Below are 27,374 nucleotides of genomic sequence, written 5' to 3'. Positions count from 1 at the left end.
TGTGGATAAAAGCAGAGATGCAAAGATACTAGCAAAAATGTATGATATATAGTGAATCTGCTTATTATTCATTATTCTGCTTATGTGGAGGCCACCTATGCTTTGAACACGAATTGTAAACCAGAATGCTCTCACTGAGGTTAAAACCCAGAGAAATTGTGATAAAACATGATGCAGTGTGATTTGTCCTGAGGAGCCATTGAGGGACGTGTGTGAGGATGCGTGTCTGCACATATACGGACCCCGTTCCGTTGCACTGTCACCGAAGCTCTCCTGTGAGTATTTCCAGAGCATTGCAGAACAAGTCGACTGCTTTAAACCACGATGACTGCACCTGATCAGGTGAGGTCATTCATTCAAGGCTTTAACCCCTGAAGTGACTGCTCTCTGACTTCTATTTTTCACCCAAAATACTGTCTGCAGCCTGTCCAGCAACCATGCTTTTATTAAGAAATAAATGTTCATCCCATCACATCAATAGGAAAAATGCTATTGTCTACTGTCAAAATGCAGATATATTGTGGGCTTCTTATTTTATTAGTACCCCAAAATATCAAACTGCATGATCTTTTGCAAACAGACTTTTTAAAATCATGTCAGACATTTTGATGTTTGAGGCATAACAGTCCTCAGTTTAGGTATTAGAATTCATTGATCTTTTGTCACACACATTGAAGAATTTCTCAAAATTAAGGTAGACCAAAATATGACAGTTGCTGAGAAAATCAATTCTCCATTTTTTTTCCAAGTCTCATTCAGATAGGTAGGAACTATTTAATTTCATATTTTTGAAATATGGTCCTATGAACAGGCAGTGTTTCAAACTGGACTCTTATTTTATTTGGACATGACTATATATTTTATGATCTTTTGCACAGTATGCCTTGAATATCATTCCTTGAAAAACTCTTTAACGGTAGTTCCCCCCCAAAAATGAAACAGCCCAAAGCTCTACAGTCAGGTCTTTTTTTTTTTTTTTTAAATGTTTGATCACATAAAAAGAGGGCCATTTTTATATAAGAGAGTTCCATAGCCTTCTAGTAGATAGGATCAGAACATGTAATACAGCAATGTAAAATATTCATGTGCATGTACAATCTATCCCTTACATCGTGAAATCTACCTGGATTCAGTACAGTACCAATAATGGTGATTATCAATTGACTTTTAAAGGTCTTGAAAAAGGTGAATGAAGATAATGCTCACAGGATTTGGTATATATGCACATACATATTCTTTGCATATATCTTCCATATAGCAGCATATTTGAAGTTTTATACAATTTTCTCACTATATATGATTCTTTTATGATTATTTTAGTATGAAAACTGATTCAAAAAAAAGTCACACATTTATAGCATCTCTGTATCAGAGACTGTACCAGAAATTCTTCCCTACTATTTTCGTCATATAGAACTGTGAAACTGTAAAATAGATACTGATTGTCAGTCAATCAGAAGCACAACCTCTTTGGTCATCCTGAAACACATACTTCCCAGTAGAGTGGAAATTATGTTTCATTTTATAATCCAGGCCTTTCTGAGGAGTCCGGAGATGTGCGCCCTGACAGGTGAGACAGGCCGTCAAGGCTTTACGGCACCGGAACACGTCTGTGAGCATTTTCACGTTTTCTCTGAGTTCACATTAGCAGAGCGGCACGACTTCCCTGATGCATCACCACACATTAGCTAAAGCAGATCTATCCCCGAAGGTAAATTCCCTAGAGGCTGCAGAAGAGGTATAGTGCCCTCTGGGAAAGATGGGTGTCATGTCAGAACTTGTTGCAATTCTTTCCTGCTAGGAAATCTCAAAATGAAAGTTTGGAACACTTTGCTTTAGGTTCTATTAGAGAGCAAAGTATCATTTTAATGTTAATTTCAGAATCCTTCTTGCAACTCTACCTTTTCTTAGTCATCTTTTTTTTAATTTTACAAAGTTTATGCGTTTCCTCTGGCCTGTCTGTGTTTAGATTCTTGAAGCACCATCTAGGTAGGCAAAGAAAATGCACTCCTTTGCAGCTAACGCTCAGAGCTTCCCTGTGTATCTTCCAGGAAAATCTTACAGCCTCCCCTTGGCTTCTGGTATTTTCTCACAAGGGCGAAATTTCCTTCCTTCCTTCCTCTCTCTCTCTCTCTCTCTCTCTCTCTCTCTCTCTCTCTCTCTTTCCTGGGTAGGGGATTCTGCCTAATGGTTTAATTTTAATTTTAACTGTCAGCAAGTCAGACTTTTTATGCAGATTTCAAATTCCCGAAATTTGAAATGGGAATTTAAGCTGTAGCTACTCTCAGGCAATGCCAAACGATGACAATTTCCTCTCATTCCCAGATGAGAGGAAGCCATTCAGACATGGAAGTTCACATTTACGTGGTGACGGGCGACCTAAGGTGCAGTCACACTTACTAATTAGGTCTGACTCAAGAGCAACAGCTTTTCAAATACCCAGGAAGAAAGCATTTCAAGATATAATATTGGATGGGCATGAGAAAAGAAATGTTCTTTACAATATTCACTGATTTCATTTTTACAACTATACAGGTGTTTTGTAAAAAAAAAAAATTGTCAACATTTCAGATGATGTAATGCTTGTCATTGCATATTTTTACATAAATAACTGTGAGGAGTATGTGGTACCAAGAAGGTGGGGGTGGGGGATGGGGGGACAGAAGGACAGATCTTTCTTCAAGGCTTCATTGCTGCTGGAGATGAACTGAAGCAGCATTAAAGCACATGTTTTAAAAGCTCAAAAATCTTTTGAATCTGAAGGCAAACGCTCCTAATTGACCCCTCCACCTGCCTGCACTTGGAATGTCCTGTCCCTTTCAGGTTGTAATGTGTCAAAGCGGCGATCTTCCGCTTCTCTCCTCCTCTCCCCAAACCCAGTTTGTTCTGAACGAGGTAGCTGTCTAGTGCTGGAGTTAGCTCCGAGCTGTCACTTTGCTAGGTAAGCTCCTTTAAGTGATTACAGAGCAATTTTTTTCCCCGGCCTCTCATTGCCTCCTCTCCTCCCCCCTACCCCCAAAATTATATTAAAATAAATAAAAGCATGAACGTTTAAGCACAGATGGGAGAGAAAAAGGGAACGACTTCATCCATGCATCCAATCCCCCCACACTCCGGTCAATACAAGAAATGAAATTTATCACAAACCGAAAAGCTCACCATTCGCGAAGCTCTGGAACAAGGAGAGAGCCAGTATCCACATGCCCCTGCTGCTCCCCGGCCTCCCGCGAGCGACGCGCCGGCCTCACCCCCCGCGCTGCGCCCGGCTCCGCTCGCTCGCCACCTGCCCGGGGGCCGCCGCCCGCCCGCCGCCGCCGCCGCCGCTGCCGAGCCGCCCGGGCACGCGGCGCGCCCGGGCTCCGGGGCGAGGGCTGCGCTCGCCGCGCGCTGCGCTCCTGCACACCTGCTCCCGGGCGCCGCGCCCAACGCTGCGGCCAGAGCGGGCCGGCCGGGCTGCAGCCCAGGTGCGCCGTCAGCTCAGGGGGCCGCCGGCAGGTCGGCAGGTGGGCAGAGCCGCAGACGCGGGCGTGAGCTCATCCCGGGCACCCAGCCGGCGCCCCGAATACGCAGCAAGCGGCCTCCCGTGCGCCAGCCCTCAGCCTCCACATCCAGGCAGCAGGCGGGCGGGCAGGCTCATCTTTCCTCTCCCGCGGCCCGAATCACATTGATCCCTCGCTAACCTTCCCTGCCAGGGAGGCGGGCGGGCGGGCGAGGAGCGAGCGGAGCGGAGGCGAGCGGGGACCCCCTCCCCTGCCTCTGGCCGCTGGGGCGCTCTGCAGTCTTAAAGCAGCAGTGGAGAAGTGTAGGCGAACTGGAGGCAGGACCGGCGGGAGAGCGCAGCCACCACACAGTCACGCACAGTCATCAGGATGCATTTCTTAGAGGCTTAAATAATCATTTCAACAGCCCATTATTTTTAGTTATTTTCTTGCCGGTTGCTAATAGGACATGGCCAGGGGTGACTATTCCTGAAGGTTGCCAGCTAAGCAGAGGTGACCATGAAATGTTAGCAGTTTTAATAAAATGTGCAGCTGGGTTCAGATTTCGTATTTACTCTTATAAAAGTCCAGCTCATTTGCCCGGAGGGAGATGCCTTCCCAAATCCTTGCTGGTACTGTGAAGATCTCTATGGTTTCACCGGCTAATTTTTAATTATCTCAAATACATTGCAGAATACAAACACAGGCAATTCTAATTTTGATCTCTGAATGGTGCAAAAAAAAAAAAAAAAAACCCTGATTAAAACTGCTGATGATTTGAGTAATTGCAAACATATAGCCCCTCCCACAATACTGTGAAAAACAGTTTAACATTTCCTAAATGTTCTCTATGGTTCTTGAAGTCATAATAATATTCAAATAGAAGCTTTAAAAAGGGCCTGCATCCATATTCTAGCACTTTGCAAAATAATGACCAACAGGGCTGGAATGCATCCCAATTTAGGATCCAAGATAGAGTAGTCAGAGGCAGGGCAATGCAGACTTGTAGAAACATTTTCTGGGGAGGGAAGTCTCGCGGGAAGTGAATGGGCTTCCTGGGCGCTGGGTATCTTCTGCCTAGGCTGCATGTGCCCCTCCACATACGAAGGGGAATTATGCAAACCTAGAACGGCTCACAACATAACAGGCAATGCAAATGGTGAGGCAGAAACAAAATGGTGTTTTACCAGAGTTGGGCACAAGATGGCCAGGCCCTGTGTATGAGGAAGGGCCAGCTGAGCCAGTGACGCTCGCCATCGGCTCTGCAGCTGCAGGTGGTCACGTGCTGCCGCCCACTCAGGACGCTGGTCCAGCCCTGCCCTACTGCATGCCCCAGTGTCCTCTGACTTTGCAGGCACAGGGTGCTCATGGACTGGTCTTTCCCAACTGCAGTCCAGGAAGGCAGGAGATGGCGTGATTTCTGTTCCTGCTTCCAGCTCCTTCGCCCATTCATTCAATTCACAAATTCCTAACTGCCATCAGCCATCTGCAAGGCCCCACTTAGCCTCAGAGTTAGGCGCTCAAGCATGGGGGTCAGATACACCCGGGGTCAGAGCGCAGCCTGCCACTTACCTGATGTTGGGCTTATGCATGCTTCTTGTGTCTCATCGTCCTCATATACAGAAGGGAACTTATCAAGGTTCCTAATTCACATGGTTGTGAAGATCCGACAGCATGTTCATAGTACGTGGTCATTGTAATGAGTGATGGCTATGGTTATTAATGAGTTGGGGAGCAGGGCCAGCTACATAATTTGCAAGGTCCAGTGCAAAATGAAAATGAGGGGCTCCTTTTGCAAAAAGGAAAAAGGTGCCATTAAAGATACTAAAACATAAAACTTTTCCCTTTTTTCTCAGTCTCAGTCTGTCATGGTGTTTTTTTTGCTATTTAAGAGGCATGGGAATAGCCTTGGTGATTGCGCCTGACTGAGTGCAGCACCAGTGGCCCACATCTACCACCCTCGCTGGACCAGTGTGCTGTGCCCCTGCCAAGGCTGGGGGTTGGGACGTCAATCTCCTTTTCCCACAGGCCACTGACCCAGTGCGTGATGGACAGGAGATTCCCATAGGATTGCAGTCTCCAGGGAGCACTCGTACCTGGATCAATGGTGGCGAGAGGCTCACTCTGGTCAAATTGCTTCTGGAATATGTCCTGGCCAGGGCAGGTGGCAGAGACAGGGACAGTGGCTGCCAAGCGCCACCCTAAAGCACCATGTGGTGCGCATGCTCAACCTCAACACTCCTTGCCTGCAAACCCAGGCCACCACCAGGTCAATGGAGCACGGCAGCAGGACCCAGGCCACCTCTTCCAACGTGACCCAGTCACCACCCTATTGGAAAGCAGCAGTGATTGCCGGATGGGAGGACGAGGCTGGTCAAGGCCCAGAACACCAAGGACTGGGGGAGTGGGCAGCCTAGAACCCCTCCCGAGGAGGTGGTAGGAGGCAGGATGGCACGGGAGCCATAAATGCAGGGATAAAATTAATTTTAACAATTAAAAATTGTTATTTTAAAAAAATTAAAATTAACTTTAACAATTAAAAATTTCAAGATGGCAACTACAGAGCATTTAACCCCAAGTCTAGGAACTTCTGGGGGGGGCAAGGGGGGTCCCAGTACAACTGCATTGGTCCCACCCTCATGAAGCTAACCTTCTGTGATTGTCTATCTAATGCATCTGCCCCAGACTGAATTGGTTAATGATCTAGAATGGGCCTATCAGAACACCAAACTCCCCTTTCACAAATGTTTTAGAACATACTTTAGTATAAAAACATAACTTACATCCCACGAAATTGTGAGCTCCAGCAGATCAGACACTGCATCTCTCACCTCTCCCCAAGTCCTGGCACGGTGCCTGGCACATGGACACACTCAGAAAGCATCTATGGAATGGGATGCAAATCTCTAATGCAGCTGGAAAGTGAAGCTCACTCTAAGATATGTACACATAAAGTGCTGTGGAAATTTAGAAGAGGAAGAGTACTTCATACTCACCCCCGGAAATGTCCTTGGAGGAAATGGCAATTTAGCTGAGCCTTCAAGTTCAATTAAGATGTCAACATGCAAAACTGAATCAAGGCAAGGGGGCATTCTACCCTGATGGAGGAGACATCAGGAAAAACCAACGTTATCAAATACATTGATGTTTAATGTGTGTTGGTTCAAAACCTCCTTGGGATTCCCCAGGTGAAATTTGAAGGTAAATGGAGGGCAAGGAGAGATGGAAGAAAGAAGCAGGCTACTCCAGAATGGTAGGTAGCGATTTTAAAAAGCAAGGGAATTTATGTATGAGGCTTGTCTTGGCCGGCTGCAGGACGAGTAGATCTCCGCTCTAGCCCACCAGAATCTTAAGAGTTTACATAGAGGCCTTAACGGGGTTCAGTCATGTATACAGTCCAGATGGTCTCAACAACACCTTACTCTCTGAAGGTTGCATCCTTGAAGGGTCTCCTAGTACCGGAAGGGTGAGGGGTGGGAGGGTCGAGAGGAAGGAGATGTGGATTGCTGGGCCAGCTCAAGGGTCAACCAGCAGTCCTGTCATCTGGATGACCTGCTGCAACAATGTAATTCTTCTTTTTTGTATTCTTGATTAGTAATACCTGGCCTCCTGAAGATCAACATTTGACCTGAAATCATTCCATATGGAATTGCCTCCTCCACCCCTCCACTCTGTCTTCCTACTGCTCTGGGTCAGCAGAGCTCTCTTCCTAGCAGAAGAGAGACAAAGTCAAAGAGGCTACTTTTGTGCCCACTTGAATGATGCTAAATAAGAAACAACACACATTTCGAGAGTGGCATCATCCGACTTACATCATCTATTACTCCTCCATTTTCTGGTGGAGGATCAAGAAGGGCATCTTTGAAGAGGTGGCATTTGAGCCGTGTTCTAAAGGAGGGGTTCAAGGTTGCACATGTGGGAGTGAGTGATAAGGGCAAAGGTGGCAAGGTCAGCAGTGGCCACAATGGGAAGGCTGCTCCCTTCTGATGCGTGTAGTTAATTCTGACCAAGAGGATAAGTACTTGCCCAAAGAGGAGCTGTGTTAGAGTCCTCAGGCTGCCGTGACGAGTACCACAACCTGGATGACTTACAGCAACAGAAATTTGCTGTCTCACAGTTCTGGAGGACAGAAGTCCAAGATCATGGTGTTGGCAGGACTATACGCCTGGAACCTGTAGAGGAGAATCCTTCCACGCCTCTTCCACCTTCTGGTGGTGGCCAGTGGTCCCTAGCATTCCTTCGCTTGTAGATGCATCACTCCAGTCTCTATCTTCACATGGCCCTCTCCCTCTGTGTGTCTCTGTGTCTCTTCTCCTCTTCTTATAAGGACAGAGGTCATATTCGATGAGAGATTCACCCTAATCCAGTATGACCTCATCTTAACTAATTACCTCTGCAACTTTCAATGACCCTACTCCCAAATAAGGTTACATTCTGAGCTACTTGGAGTTAGGATTTCAATATATGCTTTGGGGAAGAAACCATTCAACCCATAACAGAACTCAAGATGCCTGAAATCAAAAGGCAAGAGGCATGGAAGTGTTTCCAGAGAGAAAGGAATGTGGACATGGATGAGGATCCCAGGGTCTTGCCCCACCTCGCTTGCACCATATGCACCAGAGGCCTGTTTCTTCCCTTGGAAAATGAAATAATCATACCTGCTGTTATCTAAAAGATTGTTGAGATGATCAAATGAGATATGGGAATTGGCTTTGATAAGGATTACACAGAGAACAGCTACATGGAATCATTACTGTGTAAAACTGGACCTGTGGAAACATTTTGAGTAAGTTATTACTTGATGAAGGCTCATTCTGGCTGCTGGTGCTTTGATTAAATTGGAATCAGGCATATTACACCTCTGGTCTCAGAACTGCAAAGGGCAGAGATGGTCAAGTGTGTCAGCAGTGGCCCATCCATTTCTTCCTCCAATGAACTGATGGAGACCTTCTGCAAATATTTGGAGCATGCCTGCTGCCTACAAGTCACTATAACAGTTCCTAGGGGCTTAAAGATCAATAAATATGAGCCTGGAAGGGCACCAGGGAGCTTCTGGGCTGCTTGAAATGTTCTCTGTCTGGATCTGGGTAGAAGTTACAAGGATACGTACACATATAAAAATGCATCAAGCTGTACACTTAAGATTAGTGCACTTTACACACTTTACTGTATGTTAAAAAAAAGATGACTAAGACACAGTCCCTACTAATTTCACAATCTAGTGGAGGATTCAGATAATAGTTACAATAATTGATGAGATAAGCTGTATAATCAGGAGATGGCACATCTAATTCAGCTAGCGTGTGTGTGTGTGTGTATGTGTGTGTGTGTGGTCCAGCAGACATGCCAGGAAATGGCCAGGAATGGAAGGAAGGGAGCAAAGAAGTGTGCTTGCACATGATCCTGAAGGTGAGAGGAAACCACTGATGTATGGTGAGCAGAAAGTGACATGATCAGATTTAAATTTTGAAAATATTTCTTGCTAGGGACACAGTGAAGAATGGCCTGAGGGATTTGAGAAGGACACAGGGAGACCATTAGAAAATCAGCCTGAGTCCAGAAGGGAAATGATTAAGACCTTATGAAAGCCTTGGTACTGGGATGAAGATACCTTTATCTTATAACATTGGGAGATACTTAAAAGGTAAGACAATCAGAACTTAGAAGTGCTGCTAATAGTGATGACAGCTGCTGTCACTATCAATGTAGTGGTCCTTTAGCTCGTCACTGATGTTTATTCAGCATTGGTATGTCCAGTTCTGTGCCAAGTGCGGTACATGCTTACCCAATTCAATTCTCATCTGAGAGATAAGTCCCATTACGGTCACTCCCATTCCTCAGATGGGGAAGCCTCAGCTCACAGAGGTCCAGAAACTTGCACTGTCGCACCCAGCCAGTGAGGGGCAGAGCTTGGCCCGAATCCAAGCACAACACTCATAGGTCTGGTAAAGACTGGTCTCCTCTGAACAGGAAAGGCGCAGAGAGGAGATGGCAAGAGACAGAGAGGAGGTGGTGAGAGATTGGGGGGAAATGGTGAGAGAGAGGGAGGAGGTGATGGGAGATAGGCAAGCAGTGGTGAGAGAGAGGTAGGGAGGAAGTGATGAGAAAGATAGAGAGGAGGTGGTGAGAGGAAGGGAATGGTGAGAGAGATAGAGAGGAAGTGGTGAGAGATAGGAAGGAAGAGGAAATGGTAAGAGACAGATAGGAAGGAAGTCGTGAGAGATAGGGAAGAGTGGTGAGAGGAAGGACATGGTGAGAGAGAGGTAGGGAGGAAGTAGTGAGAGATAGGAGGAAGTAGTGAGAGAGATAGGGAGGAAGTGGTGAGAGATAGGAAGTGGTGAGAGCTGAGAGGACACCAAGATGACTCCCAGGGTTCCATCTGGGATGCCTGTGTGGACAGAGAAGCCATTGACCAAAAACAGGGACACCATCGTCTCTCAGAGGCTTTTATCGTTCCTCTCCACTGCCACCCTCACACCCACAGTCTATTCTCTCTAAAGCAGCCAGCATGAGTTTTTAATAGTCGTACACAAAGACGCACATCAGATCACAGGGAGCCCTGTTCTAAACTCTCCATTGCCTTCTGATCCTTCACAGCATAAAATCCAAAGTCCTTACCATGGCTGCGGGCCCTGCGCTCTCCAGCACCACCACCACCACTCTGCCGTGACCGCCTACTGTGTTCCCCCGCACACTCCACACTGGTTTCCTTGATTTTCCTCAAACACAACCAGCACATCCCCACCCTCTACATAAAACACTTTCCCTCAGTTGCCCCCTGGCTCGCTCCCTGCTGCCATCACTCCAGCTCAAATGCTCTCTCTTCAGAGAAGCGTTTCTTCAGAGAAGCATTCCTAACAAACCCCACACCAACAGCATTTCTGCCCTGTCAATGCTCATCCTCTGAGCTCTATATCTTCCATATTTATTAACAAATATATATATTTATTAACTGGCTCATCCACCTATGTGAAAGCTGGGACTCTGTCTTTCTCTTCACTACTGCCTTCTCCACACTGACAACAACACTTAGCATGGAGTGAGTGCTCGATGAATATCTGTTGGGTAAAAAAAAGAAAGACTAGGTTTTCAAGAGAAACTTTATACGAGGCAAAACCTCACAAACCCTTAGCTGCATCTCCTCCATCCCACGTCCTGAGAGACATACGGAATTGGAATAGCGAAAAAGGACACTCAGGTGGAGGAGGGAAAAAACAGCCTTCTTACATGTCAAATAATCTCGACTTGCATAAACATTTCATCAAAATAAATATTTCTTTACTCCCCGCTGGGCAGGTGGCTTGCTGACAGGCACTCTAACAAGTTATTTTTCAAATGAAGACAGTGACTGAGTCTAGGGATTCGAATCATAAGAAAAGGTCAAGGCAGGTTTGGTATCAAATACATTTTAGAAGCAGAGAACACTTCAAACGGAAACAGGAATCTGTGTGGAGAGCACCGATGATGGCTGCCCATTGGGAGTAGAGTGGAGGGAAGGAGGGACGGTGGAGGGAGGGGGCTGGGGGAAGAGGGGAGATGGAAGATCAGGACAGATCTGCCTAGGGCATCTGAGTTTCTGCCTGTCGCCTGCATGTCTGCCTGGGTCTAAACCCGGGGGTTGCAAATTGCCCCCTCTTGAAAGACTAGCATTCCCACAAAATCCCAGAGATGTGAGAAGTTCGAGGCAGCTGTGCTTTGGACCTCATTACAGGAGGTGCCTCAGGTCTGAATGTGGAGAAGGAATCCTTCCGGGTTTAACACGGGACTTTGGCATCCTGTGACATGACGCTTGTGGCCCTGAGGACAGCAGTAGGGGAAGCAGCCTGGGGTCATTGGGTGACCCTCACATCCCCAGCCACAGCTCCGCTCTGTGGCTTCGTGGGCAGCGTACCAGGTGTCATAGGAAGGAACATTGATGAAAGGCCTGAGGGGCTGCCATCATTACTGGGGGGTACCAGACAAGGAGGAGCAGGGGACCAAAACATCCAGTGAGAAAGGCGAGGAGGCAGGCCTTGTGTTCCCGTGGTGTGAAGTGGGTCCAGAGCACTGTGATTAAGACGGAGATTGTGGAGTCAGGCCCTGACACAGTGCGCCTGAGCTACATGACCTTGGGAGGTGGCTTAGCCTCTGGCCTCAAGACCGTTCTCTCAACCGTCCCTATGCCACAGTGCTGCTGTGACGATTAGATGACTTAACACATGTGAAGTGCCTAGAACAGTGCATTCTATGAATGACAAAATATAGCCAATCAAAGTGGAAGACAAATGGGGAGAGGGTTTGGGGGCACATTCACTACATACAGGACGGATGAAGCCCTCATATCAATAAAAGACTGAACACTTACCAATTGATGACGAAAAGACAATCAAGCCAATAGAAGCATTCGAATATGACCGTTCACGGGAGGAGAAAAACAATGTAGCTGGCAAAACTGAGAAGATGCTCAACCACATTAATAGGGAATAAAATGAAAATTTAAATAGCAATTGGATGTTGCTTCTCACCACGAAATCAAAAGGAATTAAAAGAAGTGGCAGTTCGAACGCTAGTGGGATGTGGGTAGAAAGGACACTTTCAGACATTGCTGGTGGTAGTGTGGTGTTTTTGTAGCTTGCTTTATTTTTAACAGATTCTGGCAATATGTAGTTGAAAAAACATAATGAAAAAATACACTCACCCTTCAACTTAGCAATCCTACAAGAGTAGGGAAGCTAACCTCTTGAGGTAAAAAAATAACCAGTACTTAGAGCTATTTGTACGGTGCTTTCCACTGCAGCATTGTGTGCTGAGACAACAGAAAGAAAATGAAAAAGAAAATGAAAAAGGAAAGAAAGAAAATCATCTGAGTGCCCATCAATGAAGGATGTTGAATAAATTTTGGAACATGCAAACATTGGAACATGCTATGTTCCAATCAAAAAAATCAGTGCTATGAGGACATTTCAACCACATTTAATTAAGTGAGAAAAGCAAGATGCAGAGGAGTGTATAAAATATCTCATTTTTGTAAAACAAACAATAATAGGAACCCTGTATCTGTGGGTGTGTGTAAGTGTATATGCGTGTGTAAGCAATCTTGGAAGGGTGGAAAAATGTTGCACACCAAATGTAAACATTTGTTAGCTGATGGGGCTGAGATGGGGAGAGGGGAAGAAAGAAGGGAGAAAATAACTAAAAGAATAAAAAACAAAGGGGCTGATTTAGAAAAAACAGCATGTGTAACATGAGCTCATTTATGTAAAATATAAATGTCAAAATGAAAATATTAAGGGTGGTTGTCAAAGTAGTGGAATATCTGTTTTTTATTTGTTTATTATTCTTTTCTGGGTTGTCTGATCCTTTTTATTTTCTTGATAAGAATATCTAAAATTAAATAAAAGACAATAATGAAATAAAATAAAGTCAATCAGGAGTCCTGACAAGGTCTACACACCCTAATGCCAGGGAGCCCACACTGAGTACACGTGTTGACCCAGAAGTCAGTCTTCTCTTGTCTACTTCTCTCCTAACCTTTCTGGTCCAGCCTCGTGGAAACCCAGTTGCACCTTTAGCGAGAGGTGCAAACCCGCTTCCTTCCACAGTTGTGGATTCACGGGCCTATTCTTCCCACACTGTTTGTAACTTCTCCTTCCTGTCATCCACGTCTTCTGAGAGCTCCATGAGCAGCCCATTGGACTTGAGACTTGTGCCTCATTCTGCAGTTCCCATGATACTGAAAATCTATTGGATGAGAGCCCATATTGACCTCTTCTTGTTATAAAAAACCCTATGTGAAATAACATGCCCCATCATGTTCATTTCCCCATTCTCCCGCAAAGGGTTGAGCCACGGGGTAGGCGAGGGGTCGGAAGCCAAAACCCAGAGGAGGTGACAGAATACAAAGAGTCCTGTTTCCAGGGCTCACCTAGTGCAAGCCCTTGCAGAGGTGAACTGCTCAGGGGATGGGGAAGGACATTGGGCTATTATAGAATGAAGGGCAGAGAGTGTTCGTGGAGAGCTGTGGTGGCAGAAGCTGGAAGAGAGAAGGCCAGATTCAAAGTCCACCTGGAAATCTTGCCCAATAGCAACCATGCAACCTCAGCTTCCCCTTCTGAGCCACAGTCTCAGATCATTGCCTTGCAGAAGCATTGCATGCACTGGGGTGGCCGAGGGCAAGGTCCTCTCAGCCCAGGAAGGCCCAGGGCAGCAACTAAGAAGAACTCCTAGTCCACGAAATGGGCAATGACTTACCTGTACCAATTTCCATGTGATTTTACTAAATTGTAAGAAAAGTTTTGAAGAGCAACTCTTAATGTTTGTAAGGTATTTTAACTTCTTTATCACTATTTCTCTAGGAACAGTAATGGATATTATTCCAGGAATAAATATAAAGCAATTAAAAACTAAATAATATTTGATTGCCGGAGCCATTAATAGCCTTTGCTATCTATGACAAAGCTAACCCTTTCAGTCTTAAGAGGATTTTTCCCAAAGTAAGTGCAAGACCTCAGAACAGACCTACAACTAGGACATCTTCTCATTCATATAACAAAGATTTCTCGAGCTCCTGCTATGGGCTAGGACTGTGGGCACATGGGACACAGCAGGGAACAAAATGGAGAGCAAGAACTTCTCCTGTGGTCCTTACCATCAGCGTTACACCCATCAGATGGAAACTGGACTCATTCCGGTTTGTTTCTGAGAGGAACTCAAGAAAGAGAACTTATTAAATCCTAAGTGATTTGCTTTCTAATGTTGTCTTTGAGAGTTCTCTTGTCATGTAATTTACTATCACAGAAAATGCCAGCCACACACACGTATGCAAAGATATAAGAGGATGGATGGTCATTCAAGTAATGTTTGCAATAGCAACTGAAAGTAAAAAAACCAAAATATCTACTATTAGGAGACTACTTAAATAAATAATGTTGCATCTAGATAATGGAATACTATGCAGCCACTAAAACAATGAAGCAGCTTTAGTGCTCACATGGCAAGATCTCCGGGATGTTTAAAAGTGAAAGAAGTAGGGTGTGGAAAATAGTGGGTACTGCATGTTCCCACTTATATAATGAAATGTATATACATTTTTATGTTTATGCATGCATAGACAACTCCTGGAGAGAGATATAAGAAGCTATTATCCATAGTTGCATCTCAAAAGGGGGACTAGACTGCGTGAGAGGGATACATGATTTCATGAAGTAGTCTTTTCTATCAAATAGATGTTTTCTTACTTTTATTTCATTTTACTATGCATATGTGTACTTTTTCAATTAAAATTTATTAGCATAAAAAAGGTAACAATGAGCTCGAAGAAGTTATTGTGTATAGTTCTACAGTGTCCAATATCTCAGCCACTAGCCATATGTGGCTATTTAAATTTAAAGATGAATTAATTAAAATGAAATAAAACTTTAGGTCCTCAGTTGCAATAGCCATGTTTCAAGTGCTCAATGGCCACACATGGCTGGTGGCTAGCAGTGCAGATATAGAACATTTCCATCATTGCAGACAGTTAGATTGGACAGTGCTGGATACTCTTGCAAACCTAGAGCCAGGGAATTTATCATAAAATGTCTAAGCCTCTGTTCTTCATACTAGAGTTGATGCAAAAGAAAAATATAGAACAGATTTTGCACTATAGAATAAAACAGACATTTCCTTAAAATTAACATACATCTCTCCCTCTCTCTCCCCTCATTAAGTAGCAGGAAAGTGAGGAATTCATCCCTTCAACCTTTTACAGTGTCATGAATTAAGGTGTTAAATTATTTTGCATATATTTTAAGTATGACCATGTCTGGGTACTTTTGCTCCATGGCAACCTAAATCAATCAATATTTACTGATGTTATTTGTAAGCGTAAAGTAATAAAAGTTAAGTAACAAACCAACAATCATATGATTTTTTTCATTAGTGTATAATTACTGGTACCGCCTCACTTTTTCAGATCCCTCGTACTCTAACTTGTTTAGATGTCTGAGGTCCCTCTCAACTCTTTGAAGCCACAAGTGTAATCCCAGCTGATAGCTAAGCTTGGGTAACTATGGATCCCTAGGGTTGTTATCAGTATGTCTGGCTCAATAAACCACAAAGAACCAACAAATCAGTTAGGGATTGCCCCTGCATTTCTGCTCTGAAAATTTTACTTGTGTTTTGTAATCTGTCCAACATAAATTTAAATTTTTTCCAGCCACTCAAACTGGGGTCTTAGTCAGTCCAATGCCAAGGAAGTAACCTTTAAGATTTAGAAGTCTTCTTCTTCCAATTAATGAAATATTAATTAATGAAAGATTAATTAAAGAATTCATTCTTACCCTTGCCCTTCAGAGTGAAAGTAGCTGATTCTGAAAATCTCTCCTCCACGGGCCTAGCTGCCTTAGTCCCAGCTACTAGAATATCAGAGCTGCCCTCCTGAGACCTGTCCGTGAAGGCACATGCATTTCACTGGTTAACAATAGTATCTTGCACACAGTGCCCACATCCAGCCATCTGTTAGGTTGGGGGTTTCCATCATCAACGGCTAGAGGAAGAAGTGTGGGTGAATACAAAATGCATTTCACTCCACTTCTTTTTCCTGTCTTTGGACTTCCTAGAAGATGCTGCAATGACCCATCTTAGAGGAGAGAATTTAGAACGCTAAGAGAAAGCACAAAGCTGCATATTTACCTGCAAAGGTGTATCAAGAATGACTTCCTTGCTACCACGAAGGGAATGTAAACCTCCCAAAGCTGCCAGCTCTCCTCCTCCTTATTCACAGACTTTTATGAGAGTCGGCTTAGAATAGCAGCCTGATCTGAACTCACCATGCAGGAAAGGGAGGCAAAAATGGGGCCTGGCCCAGCTCTCAAAGAACATTCTGTCCCCGGCCAGGCATTTTACCGGGATAGCCTCCAGACAGGCCAGTGGAGGGAAGATGTAGTAAAATAGTATATTTCTATTATTCATTCATTGTTACTCAGACCGGGAAAACCCAGCAAATTTAACCCTGATATGTATCTGAATCAATTTAGAAGGTGCAAAGCAGTGAAACATGATAGAATCAGTTTTATTTATCTCTTTATGCACCAAAGTGCTCTGAATACAAATTAAATAAGTATTGAAAATATCACATTCACAACCATTATTCGATCCATTCCTGTGGGTAATTTTTAAGTAAACATAGCAATGGTTCATTAATATGGCGCTGATAGGTAATGACATGTTCTTCATGAATGAATTTTCCCAACAAATTTGTCTTTTATGTGAACAAAAGGAACTTCTTCAAATCAAGATTATCATTATCACTTCAGTGTCAAACAGATGAAGGCTAGGGTTCGTCCCTCCAATTATTAGTAATGGAAGCTTGAGCAACTCATTCCATCTCTCCAGACCTCAGTTTCCTCATCTGAAAATGACAATATCCACCTAATGTAACCTGTAAGCATCTTGTTAGGTTTAAACAAAGCATCGTCTCTGCTCAGAGCTGTGCCTGGTAAGTCAGAAATACTCAATGTGACAATGCTGGTGATTTATTGTGTCCTGCCTTCTTAAACAACACGTGTGGTACATAATAGACTTTTTCCTGATGACTTAAGTCCATCATTACAAACATCATGATGTAGGTCAAAGCCTGTTTGTCCCTATACTTAGTATTCCCGTTGTATTTGGGGAACTCTATTGTTTGGTGTTTGGGACCAGTTTCTGATAAATCTCTCCCTTCCATATTCATTTACTTCAATCTGTTATGAGTCAGGAATCCAGGTGACAAAATAAGTTACCATCTGCTTAAGATGGGTGTAAATGGGCTCAAAATCAGTGATTCTCATGTTAGAACCACCCAGGGAAGTTGGTCTGGAGTGGGGTCATGGCTTCAGCATTTCATAAGTTCCCCAGTTGAGTCCAACGGGCAGGTGGGAACTATGGCTGCCAGTGATGGTCAGTTCTCTCCTTCTCAGTTGGCAGTCCAGGAAGTGCAGTAGGTGACTAGCTTGCAGTAAGTGTAGTTAAAGGGCAGGCTGGGGACATCCTGCCTGGTAGAAGGGCCAAGGTCACAGACTGCCTTATAAATCCAAAGCCAACCCAATCTCCCAAGGGGAGGCAGAGAGGAGGAACCCAGGCAGATTCAGTCCTTCTGCCAGTGCTAACCGAGATTACTGTGTGCTGGGTCTGGTAGACACTTGGGGTATGTTAGTAAATAAGACAGACACAGCCTCAATCCCCTGCATGCACAGAGACTGATGAGGGGCAAATAAAACCAATAATTGCACAAGTAATTAAATAATTAAATAAGTCAATTGCAACTAAATAATTGTAATGTGGAAAGTGCTTTGGTGAAAAAAAATGTAGGCTGCAGGGAGATATACCAAATGAGTCCTTAACCAAGGGTAGAAGATCAGACGAGGCATCCCTGAGGAGGAGCAGAATGGTAGTGTGTCAGTTTGCTAGGACTGCTGTAACAAAGGACGACAAACTGGGCAGCATAGACAAAGAGACATATTCTCTTACAGTTCTGGAAGCCAGAAGTCTGAGATCAGGGTGTCAGTAGGGTTGGTTCCTTCTGAGCACTGTGAGGGAGAATGTGTTCCACGGCTCTCTCTTATGTTCTGGTGGTTTACTGGCAATCTTTGGAGTTCCTTGTCTTGTAGAGGTATCACCCAAATCTCTGCCTTCACATGTTCAGCTGGCATTCTCCCTCTGTACATTCCTGTCTCTGTGTCCAAATTTCTCCTTTGGATAAAGACACCAGTCTTATTGGATTAGGGTCCACCTTAATGATCTCATCTTAACTCAATCATCTGCAAAGACTCTACTTCCAAATAAGGTCACATTCACAGAGGTGACCCCCTAACTGGGGATTAGGACTTCAACATCTTTAGGGGGACACAATTTAACCCACTACATGTGGCAAGGAATAAGGCCTGGTGAGGGAGGTTGCAGGAAGAAAACATCACTAGAGAAAAAAGCTAGTGCTGAGGCTCTAAGTCAGGAAGGCTGCTGCAGTGATGGGAACTGGTGCTGGAATGCGGTAAGCAAGGGGAAGACGGGTGAGGATGCAGGCAGCAGCCCAATCCTGCAGGTCTTCTGTGGGCTTTATTTGGAATAGGGGAGCCAAAACGGGGAGTTGGAAACCAGGGTCGTGGAGGGTGAGGTGTAGCAGAACCAGCGAGAGGAACAAGAGAGAACAGCCCTTCTACCACCCAACCAAAGACTGGAGGTTTAATTCTAGAGATGGATACACAGACTCTGAACTGGATCATGGCAGGCACAAATGGATACAAATTGGAAACATGGGATAAAGAAATATTTGTGCACGGAATGTGGAGATTCCCAAGCTTCTTCCCTATTCAGGCTCTCAGAAGTCTGGCAGCAGGAGATGACCCTGGGACACATGCTCAGTCCAAAAGAAAAGGCATAAAGATACTGACATGCACCTTCCCCCCCACCAGGAAACCATCCAGGCAGACCACACTACACTTTTCAGTGTTTCTCAAACTTGAGCATGAAAAGAAATTATGGGGGGAGAGGGACATTAAAATACAGATTCCTAGGCCCCACCACCAGAGATTCTGATTCAGAAGGTCTGGGAGAGGTTCCAGAATACCTATTCCTAACAAGCACCTGGGAATGCTGACTTTGCTGGTCCATGGACCACACTTTGAGAACCACAGCTCTGGGTGAGAGTCAGTGAGCTTCCAACCACATTTTAGAATTCTGCTCTTAAACACAAACAGAGATTAAGTGTTCAAAAGAACCAAGACATGTGAAAAAAGCATTTAAAGAGAGTGACCAAAATGAACAGGAAAAAATAGTGACTTAGAGGAAAGAGACTCTTCAGCAAGAAGAAAACTTCATTAGATCAACTGTTCTTCTCAGAGAGAAAAGACAAAAGACACTGGATCCATAAAAATAAGAACAGATGCTATTTTTTAAAAAGGAAAATTCAAAGATCAAACATAGTTTAAGTACTTAGAAATTAAAAGTATGTTAGCAGAATTGAAAGATTCAAGAGAAGGACTGGAAAACACTATCTAGAAAGCAAAGCAAAAATTTTAAGATAAAAAATTAGAGAGAAAAAATATTTTTTTTAAATTAGAGGACCAGTCCACGGAGCCTGACATCTGAATCAAAGGACGTCTAGAAGGAGAAAAGATCACCTGAGGGGAAGAGAATCATCAAAGAAATAATTCAAGAAACTTTCTTAGAGCCAAGAGACATGATTTTCTTGACTGAAAGGGACGATCAAATATCCAGCACAACAGATGAAAATAGACCTACACCTAATCACACTTCTGTGAAATCCAATACCATGGTGATTCTCAATCCTTTGTATTAAATTTCACAAAAAAGGTATTAGAAGTTAGAAAACGAAGAGCATGTCATTCAAAACCATAGGTAAAATTATTTTCAGCCAAGGATTCCATGCCCAGGTAAACCAACTATTAATAACTAGCATAAATACATTTTCATAATACAAGGTTTCAAAAAATTTACCTCCCCTATACCGTTTATCAGGGAGTTACTGAAGGATGAGCTCCACTAAAATGAGGAAGCAGGAGGTCTAAAACAAGACCGAGATGAAGGGAGTCTCCAGGATGATGGTGAGGACCAAGGATGCAGCTGCACCACACTCCTGGAGAACAGCAAGTCCAGACAGTATCTGGTCAGAAGCACCTGGAGAGGTGTCTTCCAAGAGATGAACTCATAGAACACCTGGGTGTTTGAACGTATTAAGAGGAGAATTACACAAATGGGAGTTAGGAATTAGTAATAAATACATAGGAAATAATTCAAACAAAAGACCTAAGCAATATTAATTCTAAGGAAAAAGAATGTTTAAAAATGGACAGAAAAGCAAAAGTAGTGTACTGTGCAGCTCAGCTGTAAATACTGATGATACTCTAAAACACTGGATGTGAAATTATAAACATAGGCCATGAGTCTAATCAACATTACCACTATCTCAAAAGAGGCATGGTAGAAGCACATATGTACAGGAGGAATGTCAGAGTGAAATAGAGCTCAATCTCATCTGCTATCCTGGGAAGTCGATAGATAATGCCTAAAACTGTAATTTTTTTTTTTTTTTGGTGAAGAAGATTGGCCCTGAGCTAACATCTGTTGCCAATCCTCCTCTTTTTGCTTGAGGACGATTGCCACTGAGCTAACATCTGTGCCAATTGTCCTCTATTTTGTATGTGAGATGCCACCACAGCATGGCTCAATAAGCAGTGCATAGGTCCATGCCCGAGATCCGAACCTGTGAACACTGGGCTGCCGAAACAGAGCTCGTGAACTTAACCACTATGCCACCGTGCCAGCCTCAAAACTGTACTGTTTTGTTTTTTTTTTTCACAAAAAGACTTTCTGTAAGCATGTTACTTCTATACAAGGAGATAATTTTTTTAAGACAATTTTAAAAAGTTGAATGATTTTCTGTAGGGAGAAGGAAAGAGTGGGAATACTGTTTTTGTAGAAAACCTTGTGAACTATATGACTCTTCAAATTAAGTAAATGTATAAGTCCAAGAAAGTTTTAAAAAATATATCTAAAAATCTAAACACATATAAACAACATATAGATGAACACTTCTGAAATGGTGGCATGAGGAGCTACATGGACCCTCTCCCCAGTGAAACAACCATAACTGGTGAAAATTATTTTTTAAAAAACTAAGTCTCTGGAAATTGTCTTAAAGGCATACAGTAGAAAAATATGAAATGAAGAAACATTTATTTAAAAATCTACTAAATCTTGGTAAGAACAGTGGGTGTCTGTAGTATCTGGGCCATGACATGCTCCCTCCCCACCCCACTTCAACTCAATGTGACAGAAGCTCTACTCCAAGCAGGTAAATCCAAAAACATGAGGCTCCCACTTCCCTGAGTTCCCACTGAAGAGCTACAGTATCTCCCCAGGGCAAGGAAGCCACCAACATTTCTCATCCTTCTTTGCCCCAGCTCTGTGTTGCAGAAGTTCTATTCCAGGCAAGCACGACTTTTCATCAGAAATAATGGAGGCCAAAGCAGTGGATGACATATTCAAAATGCTAAATGAAAAAAAAAAATCTATCAGCCAAGGATCTTATATCCAGTAAGGCTATCTTTCCAAAGTGGAAGCAATATAATGATATTCCTAGAAAGGATAAAAACTGAGGAAAATTCATTGCTAGCAGACCCCCCTTACAAGAAACTCTAAAGGAAGTTCTTCAGACTGAATGCAATTGACACCAGGCAGTAATTCAAATTCATACAAACAAACAAGGAATACTAATAAAGGCAATCATATAATTAATGATAAAAGAGAGTGTAAGTGCGTGTTTCTTCTCTTAACTTATTTAAAAATCAATTACATAAAGTACTATGTATATAATTGTATTATTGGTCTTATAACCTATAAAATTATGTATTTGGCAATAACGGCACAAAGGAGGCAGGTGGGAGCAAAATTGTATTGGAAGAAGGAAATCACACAAGATGGTAACTCAAATCCACAGAAAGAAATGAAGAGAATCAGAAATGTAAATAAGAAGATTAATATAGCAAACATAATTATACAAAAAAGAGGAGAAAGGAGTTGAGTTATATAGAAATAATGTTTCTATAATCTCACTTGAATTAAGTTAGTATAAATCTAAAGTACATTCTGGGGGGGAAGTCAAGATGGCGGCGTAGGCAGACTCTGAACTCACCTCCTCCCACAGACACAGCCAATTTACAACTACTTGTGGAAAAATTGCCCCTGAGACAGAACTGAAAACTGGATAAGAGGAACTCCTGCAACAAGGGACAATCCTGATTGAGGTGGAAGAGGCAGAGGCTCCCTTCTGGAGAGAAAAAACGCCACCTTCACAAGCCGCCAGCTTTGCCACCACCCAGGAGCAGCCCAAAGGTACGCAGCCTCCCTGGAGGCGCAGGGACCTGAGCCAGGGAGTGCCCCCACTGTAGGCATTTTGTGGACCCAGCACAATCTAGACCAGCGGCATAATATCTGACTTTGCCTGTGTTGGCGGAAGAGGGAGACTCTCCCTCTTCCCTTTTCCTTAAGGTTCTTATGGCTGGCCAAATAATTAACAAGACAGGTTAGCAGGAGAAAATAATACCAAGTTTAGTAACATGTATACATGGGAGAAAGCAGGGACACTGCGTTTTCTCAACACAATAGCAGAAATTCTCGTCTTAAATACCATGTTCAGCCAACGACAAAGGAGGATGTTGGGGGTGGGGGGAGTCAGTTACAGGAGATTACCACTAAAGCACAGTAAACAAGAGTAAGGTTATTATGCAGATTTAAGGCCTCACCTTCCACATTGATAAGCCTCTAGAAATGAAGCCATCCCCCCCCTTCCCAAAACAGAGAGGAAGATACCTTTACAAATGGAGATTTCCCTTATAAATGTAAATGTTTGTCTGGCAACTCCTTGCAGGGCCATCCAGAGAATGTGGCCAGAGAGACAGAACTTCCAATAAGATGGGCTTGTTGGTGCCTTTTCTATTGTAACATTTATCCTACATTATCTTTACAGCCATCATGATAGAAGATCTGTTCCAGGAAGGAGCCACCATGTCAAATTCTTTAGGCAGTTAGTGGGGGAGGTCAAATGTCCCTCAGAGAAAACAATCAAGGTAAAGAGATATATTTCAGGGTGGCCAAATCTTGATCTCCCACACCTGCTACTAAAACATTGGGGAGTACCCCCAGAAAACCTGGTTCACAAAGAAATTAAAACTGGCTCTTAAAGGGCCCGAGCGCAAACTCACCCGTTTCAGAAAGCATCCTAAAATCACCAGAAAGAAAGGTGCATAGTGCTTTGGTGAAAAGAGACTCACCTGATAGGCCCTGAGTGCATCTCGGTGAGAGGTGAGACCTCTCCAGGGACTGGAACATTGGTGGCGGCCATTGTTGTGGCCTGGTGTGGGCGTGCTGACACAGACGCCATTGGAGTTCTCCCTGGGGCCTGCTAGCCCAGGTCTGCCCCACCCACTAGAGCACCGATTTAATCCAGCTCAGCCGGGTGGGCAGCCCACCCTAGAGACTGTCCCCACCCAACAACTAGCCCTCAGGCAACTTCTGGGCCTGCATAGATTGGTGACTGGATTCTCTGCAGCCTGGCAACTGAGCCGACTTCAGTGGGGCAGGGCGTGCATAAGGAGCGGGTGGAGAGTGTGGGGCAGTGGTGGAGTGTGTGGGGCTCCCGCTGTGGAGAGACTGGGTCCACGTCAGGAGGTCGGGGCGCACACACGGGGCAGGACTGTGTTGACTGTGTGTGCGGACCTGTGGGCGGCAGGGCTTGTCAGCTACAGAAGACTTGTGCTTCTCAAAGACCCACATAGGGGCTTTGCCCCGCCTTCTAAAGTCTGAAACAATTGGGTGCTCCTGTGCCTGAGGCCAGCCCCACCCAGCTGCAATCCTCAGAGAGCTGACAAGAGACCTAAAGGCTGGAGGCTTATAGCAATTGTAAGCCCCTGAGCCTAACAACCTGCCACGCTGGGGGCCTACTCACTTAAAAGAAATACTGCAACACAAATGTGGTATTAGAACTTGCAGCCAACTGTGCTGGGGCTCCCCACACCTGATAAAGACACTGAAGGGCCCACAACAACTACAAACAGCGGAGCATTACAGCAGCTGACCAGGAGCATAACTCAGCCTCCCTCGGCACCTACAGGAAGAGCAAACAGGCCACAACAGAAGGACACATGTAGCCCACATAGCGGTCCCCCCTGGAACATTGAGAACTGAGGGAAGCACACTGCAGGACTCCTAAGGCAACACTTGTATAAGGTCACTTATCCAAGAGCAGGAGACGTAGCTGACCTACCTAATATGTAGACACAAGCACAGGGAAAGAGGCAAAATGAGGAGGCAAAGGAATACATTCCAAGTAAAGGAATAGGACAAAACTCCGGAAAAGGAACTAAGTGAAACAGAAATGAGCAACCTACCCAATAGAGAGTTCAAACTAAGAGTGTTAAGGATGCTCACTGATGTGGGGAGAAGAATAGATGCACTCAGTGAGAATGTCAACAAAGAAATGGAAGATATCAAAAAGAACCAATCAGAAATGAAGAATACGATACTGGAAATGAAAAATTGGCTAGAGGGACTCAAAAGCAGAGTAGAGGATACAGAAGAACGGATCTGCGAGCTGGACGAAAGACTAGAAGAAATTACCCAAGCTGAACAGGTAAAAGAGAAAAGAATTAAAAAGAGTGAAGACAGTCTAAGGGACCTCTGGGACAACATCAAGTGCACTAACATCTGTGTTATAGGTGTCCCGGAAGGAGAAGAGCAAGACAAAGGGGCAGAGAATCTATTTCAAGAAATAATAGATGAAAACTTCCCTAACCTAAGGAAGGAAACAGACATCCAGGTACAGGAAGCACAGAGAGGCCCAAACAAGATAAACCCAAAGAGGCCCACGTCAAGACACATCATAATCAAAATGTCTAGAATTAAACAGAGAATCCTAAAAGCTGCCAGAGAAAAACAAGTTACATACAAAGGAAACCCCATAAGGCTATCAGCTGACTTCTCAGCAGAAACCTTACAGGCTAGAAGAGAGTGGCAGGAGATATTTAAAGTACTAAAAGGAAAAAAACTTACAGCCAAGAATACTTTACCAAGCAAGATTATCATTCAAAACGGAAGGAGAGATCAAAAATTTCCCAGACAAGCAAAAATTAAAGGAGTTTGTCACCAAGAAACCAGTGCTACAAGAAATGTTAAAGGGACTGATTTAAGGGGAAAAGAGAAGACCACAAATAGGAAAAATTATCTATTTCCGTGATGAGAGGGCAATGGATACAAATACACAAAAAAGAGGTTAGATATGATATCAAAAACATAAAATGAGGGAGGAGGGGAGTTAAAGAGTAGGGCTTTCAGACAGAGATCAAACTAAAGAGAACATCAATTCTGTATAGAAGGAGAAAGGAACAGAGAAGGACTACTAAAACACTGAGAAAAAAAGTTAAAAAATGGCAGTAAGTACATACTTATCAATATCTACTTTAAACGTCAATGGACTAAATGCCCCAATTAAAAGGCATAGGGTGGGTGATTGGATAAAAGACCAAGACTCATATATATGCTGCATACAAGAGACACACTTCAGACCTAAAGACACTCACAAACTGAAAGTGAAGGGATGGAAAAAGATACTCCACGCAAATGGCAATGAAAAGAAAGCTGGGGTAGCAGTACTCATATCAGACAAAATAGACTTTAAAACAAACACTGTAAAAAGAGACAAAGAAGGGCATTACATAATGATCAAGGGAACAATCCAACAAGAGGATATAACACTTGTAAATATCTAGGCACCCAATGTAGGTGCACCTAAATATATAAAGCAATTATTAACAGATCTAAAAAGAGAAATAGACAGTAACACAATAATAGTAGGGGACTTTAGCACTCCATTTACACCAATGGCTAGAACATCCAAAGAGAAGATCAATAAGGAAACATTGGGCTTAAACGACCAACTAGAACAGATGGACCTAGTAGATATATACAGAGCATTCCATCCAAAAACCAAATAATATACGTTCTTTTCAAATGCACATGGAACATTCTCCAGGATTGATCATGTATTAGGCCACAAAACGAGTCTCCATAAATTTAAGAAGTTTGAAATAATACCAAGCATCTTTTCTGACCACAACGGTATGAAACTGGAAATCAACTATAGGAAGAAAATCAGAAAAGCCACAAATACATGGAGATTAAACAAAATGCTACTGAACAACGACTGGGTTAACGAAGAAATCAAAGAAGAAATCAAAAAATACCTGGAAACAAATGAAAATGAAAATACGACATGCCAGAATTTATGGGATACAGCAAAAGCGGTTCTAAGAGGGAAGTTTATATCAATACAGGCCTATCTCAACAAACAAGAAAAATCTCAAATAAACAATCTAACAATGCACCTAAAAGAACTGGAAAAAGAAGAACAAACAAAGCCCAAAATCAGTAGTAGAAGGGAAATAATAAAAATCAGAGCAGAAATAAATGATATAGAGACTAAAATAAAATAGAAAAAATTAATAAAACCAAGAGCTGGTTCTTTGAAAAGATCAACAAAATTGACAAACCTTTAGCTAGACTCACCAAGAAAAAAAGAGAGAAGGCACAAATAAGTAAAATCAGAAATGAAAGAGGAGAAATTATGACACCTCAGAAATACAAAAGATTATAAGAGAATACTATGAAAAGCTATATGCCAACCAATTCGACAATCTGGAAGAAATGGATAAATTCTTAGAATCATACAACTTTCCAAAACTGGATCAAGAAGAAGTAGAGAATTTGAATAGACCAATCACCAGTAAGGAGAACGAAACAGTAATCAAAAACCTCCCCAAAAATAAAAGTCCAGGACCAGATGGCTTCCCTGGGGAATTCTACCAAACATTCAAAGAAGACTTAATACCTATCCTTCTCAAACTCTTCCAAAAAATTGAGGAGGGGGGGAGCTCCCTAACTGATTCTATGAAGCTGACATTACCCTGATACCAAAACCAGACAAGGACAACACAAAAAAAGAAAATTACAGGCCAATATCACTGATGAACATCGATGCAAAAATCCTCAACAAAATACTAGCAAATCACATACAACAATACATTAAAAAGATTATACACCATGATCAAGTGGGATTTATTCCAGGTATGCAGGGATGGTTCAACATTCACAAATCAATCAACGTGATACACCACATTAATAAAATGAAGAATAAAAATCACATGATCATCTCAATAGATGCAGAGAAAGCATTTGACAAGATACAGCATCCATTTATGATAAAAACTCTGAATAAAATAGGTATAGAAGGAAAGTACCTCAACATAATAGAGGCCATATATGAGAAACCCACAACTAATATCATCCTCAATGGTGAAAAACTGAAAGTTATCCCTCTAAGAA

The 27,374-nt window shown here is 43.2% G+C and overlaps 1 protein-coding gene across 2 annotated transcripts in view; it reads right to left on the bottom strand.

Moving 5' to 3' along the window:
* DSCAM (DS cell adhesion molecule) overlaps positions 1 to 23,622 on the bottom strand; it is a 724,602-nt gene extending 700,980 nt beyond the window's left edge. Inside the window, exon 1 of one of the 2 annotated variants that reach the window (XM_087418066.1) lies at positions 23,270 to 23,622. In XM_087418066.1, the coding sequence (XP_087274192.1) occupies positions 23,270 to 23,327 (58 nt within the window). In that variant the 5' untranslated portion in view covers positions 23,328 to 23,622. Of the gene's footprint in view, positions 1 to 3,159; positions 3,230 to 23,269 lie in introns of those variants that run through there. The other variant, XM_087418068.1, reaches the window with a different exon arrangement.
* Between the last annotated feature and the right edge of the window lie 3,752 nt (positions 23,623 to 27,374).

The sequence above is a fragment of the Ceratotherium simum genome, chromosome 27 (assembly GCF_057802395.1).
Source record: "Ceratotherium simum simum isolate JZ-2026a chromosome 27, ASM5780239v1, whole genome shotgun sequence".
NCBI lineage: Eukaryota > Metazoa > Chordata > Mammalia > Perissodactyla > Rhinocerotidae > Ceratotherium > Ceratotherium simum.
The sequence above is the reverse complement of the archived record's forward strand: the minus strand, read 5'-3'. Positions and strand labels throughout refer to the sequence as shown.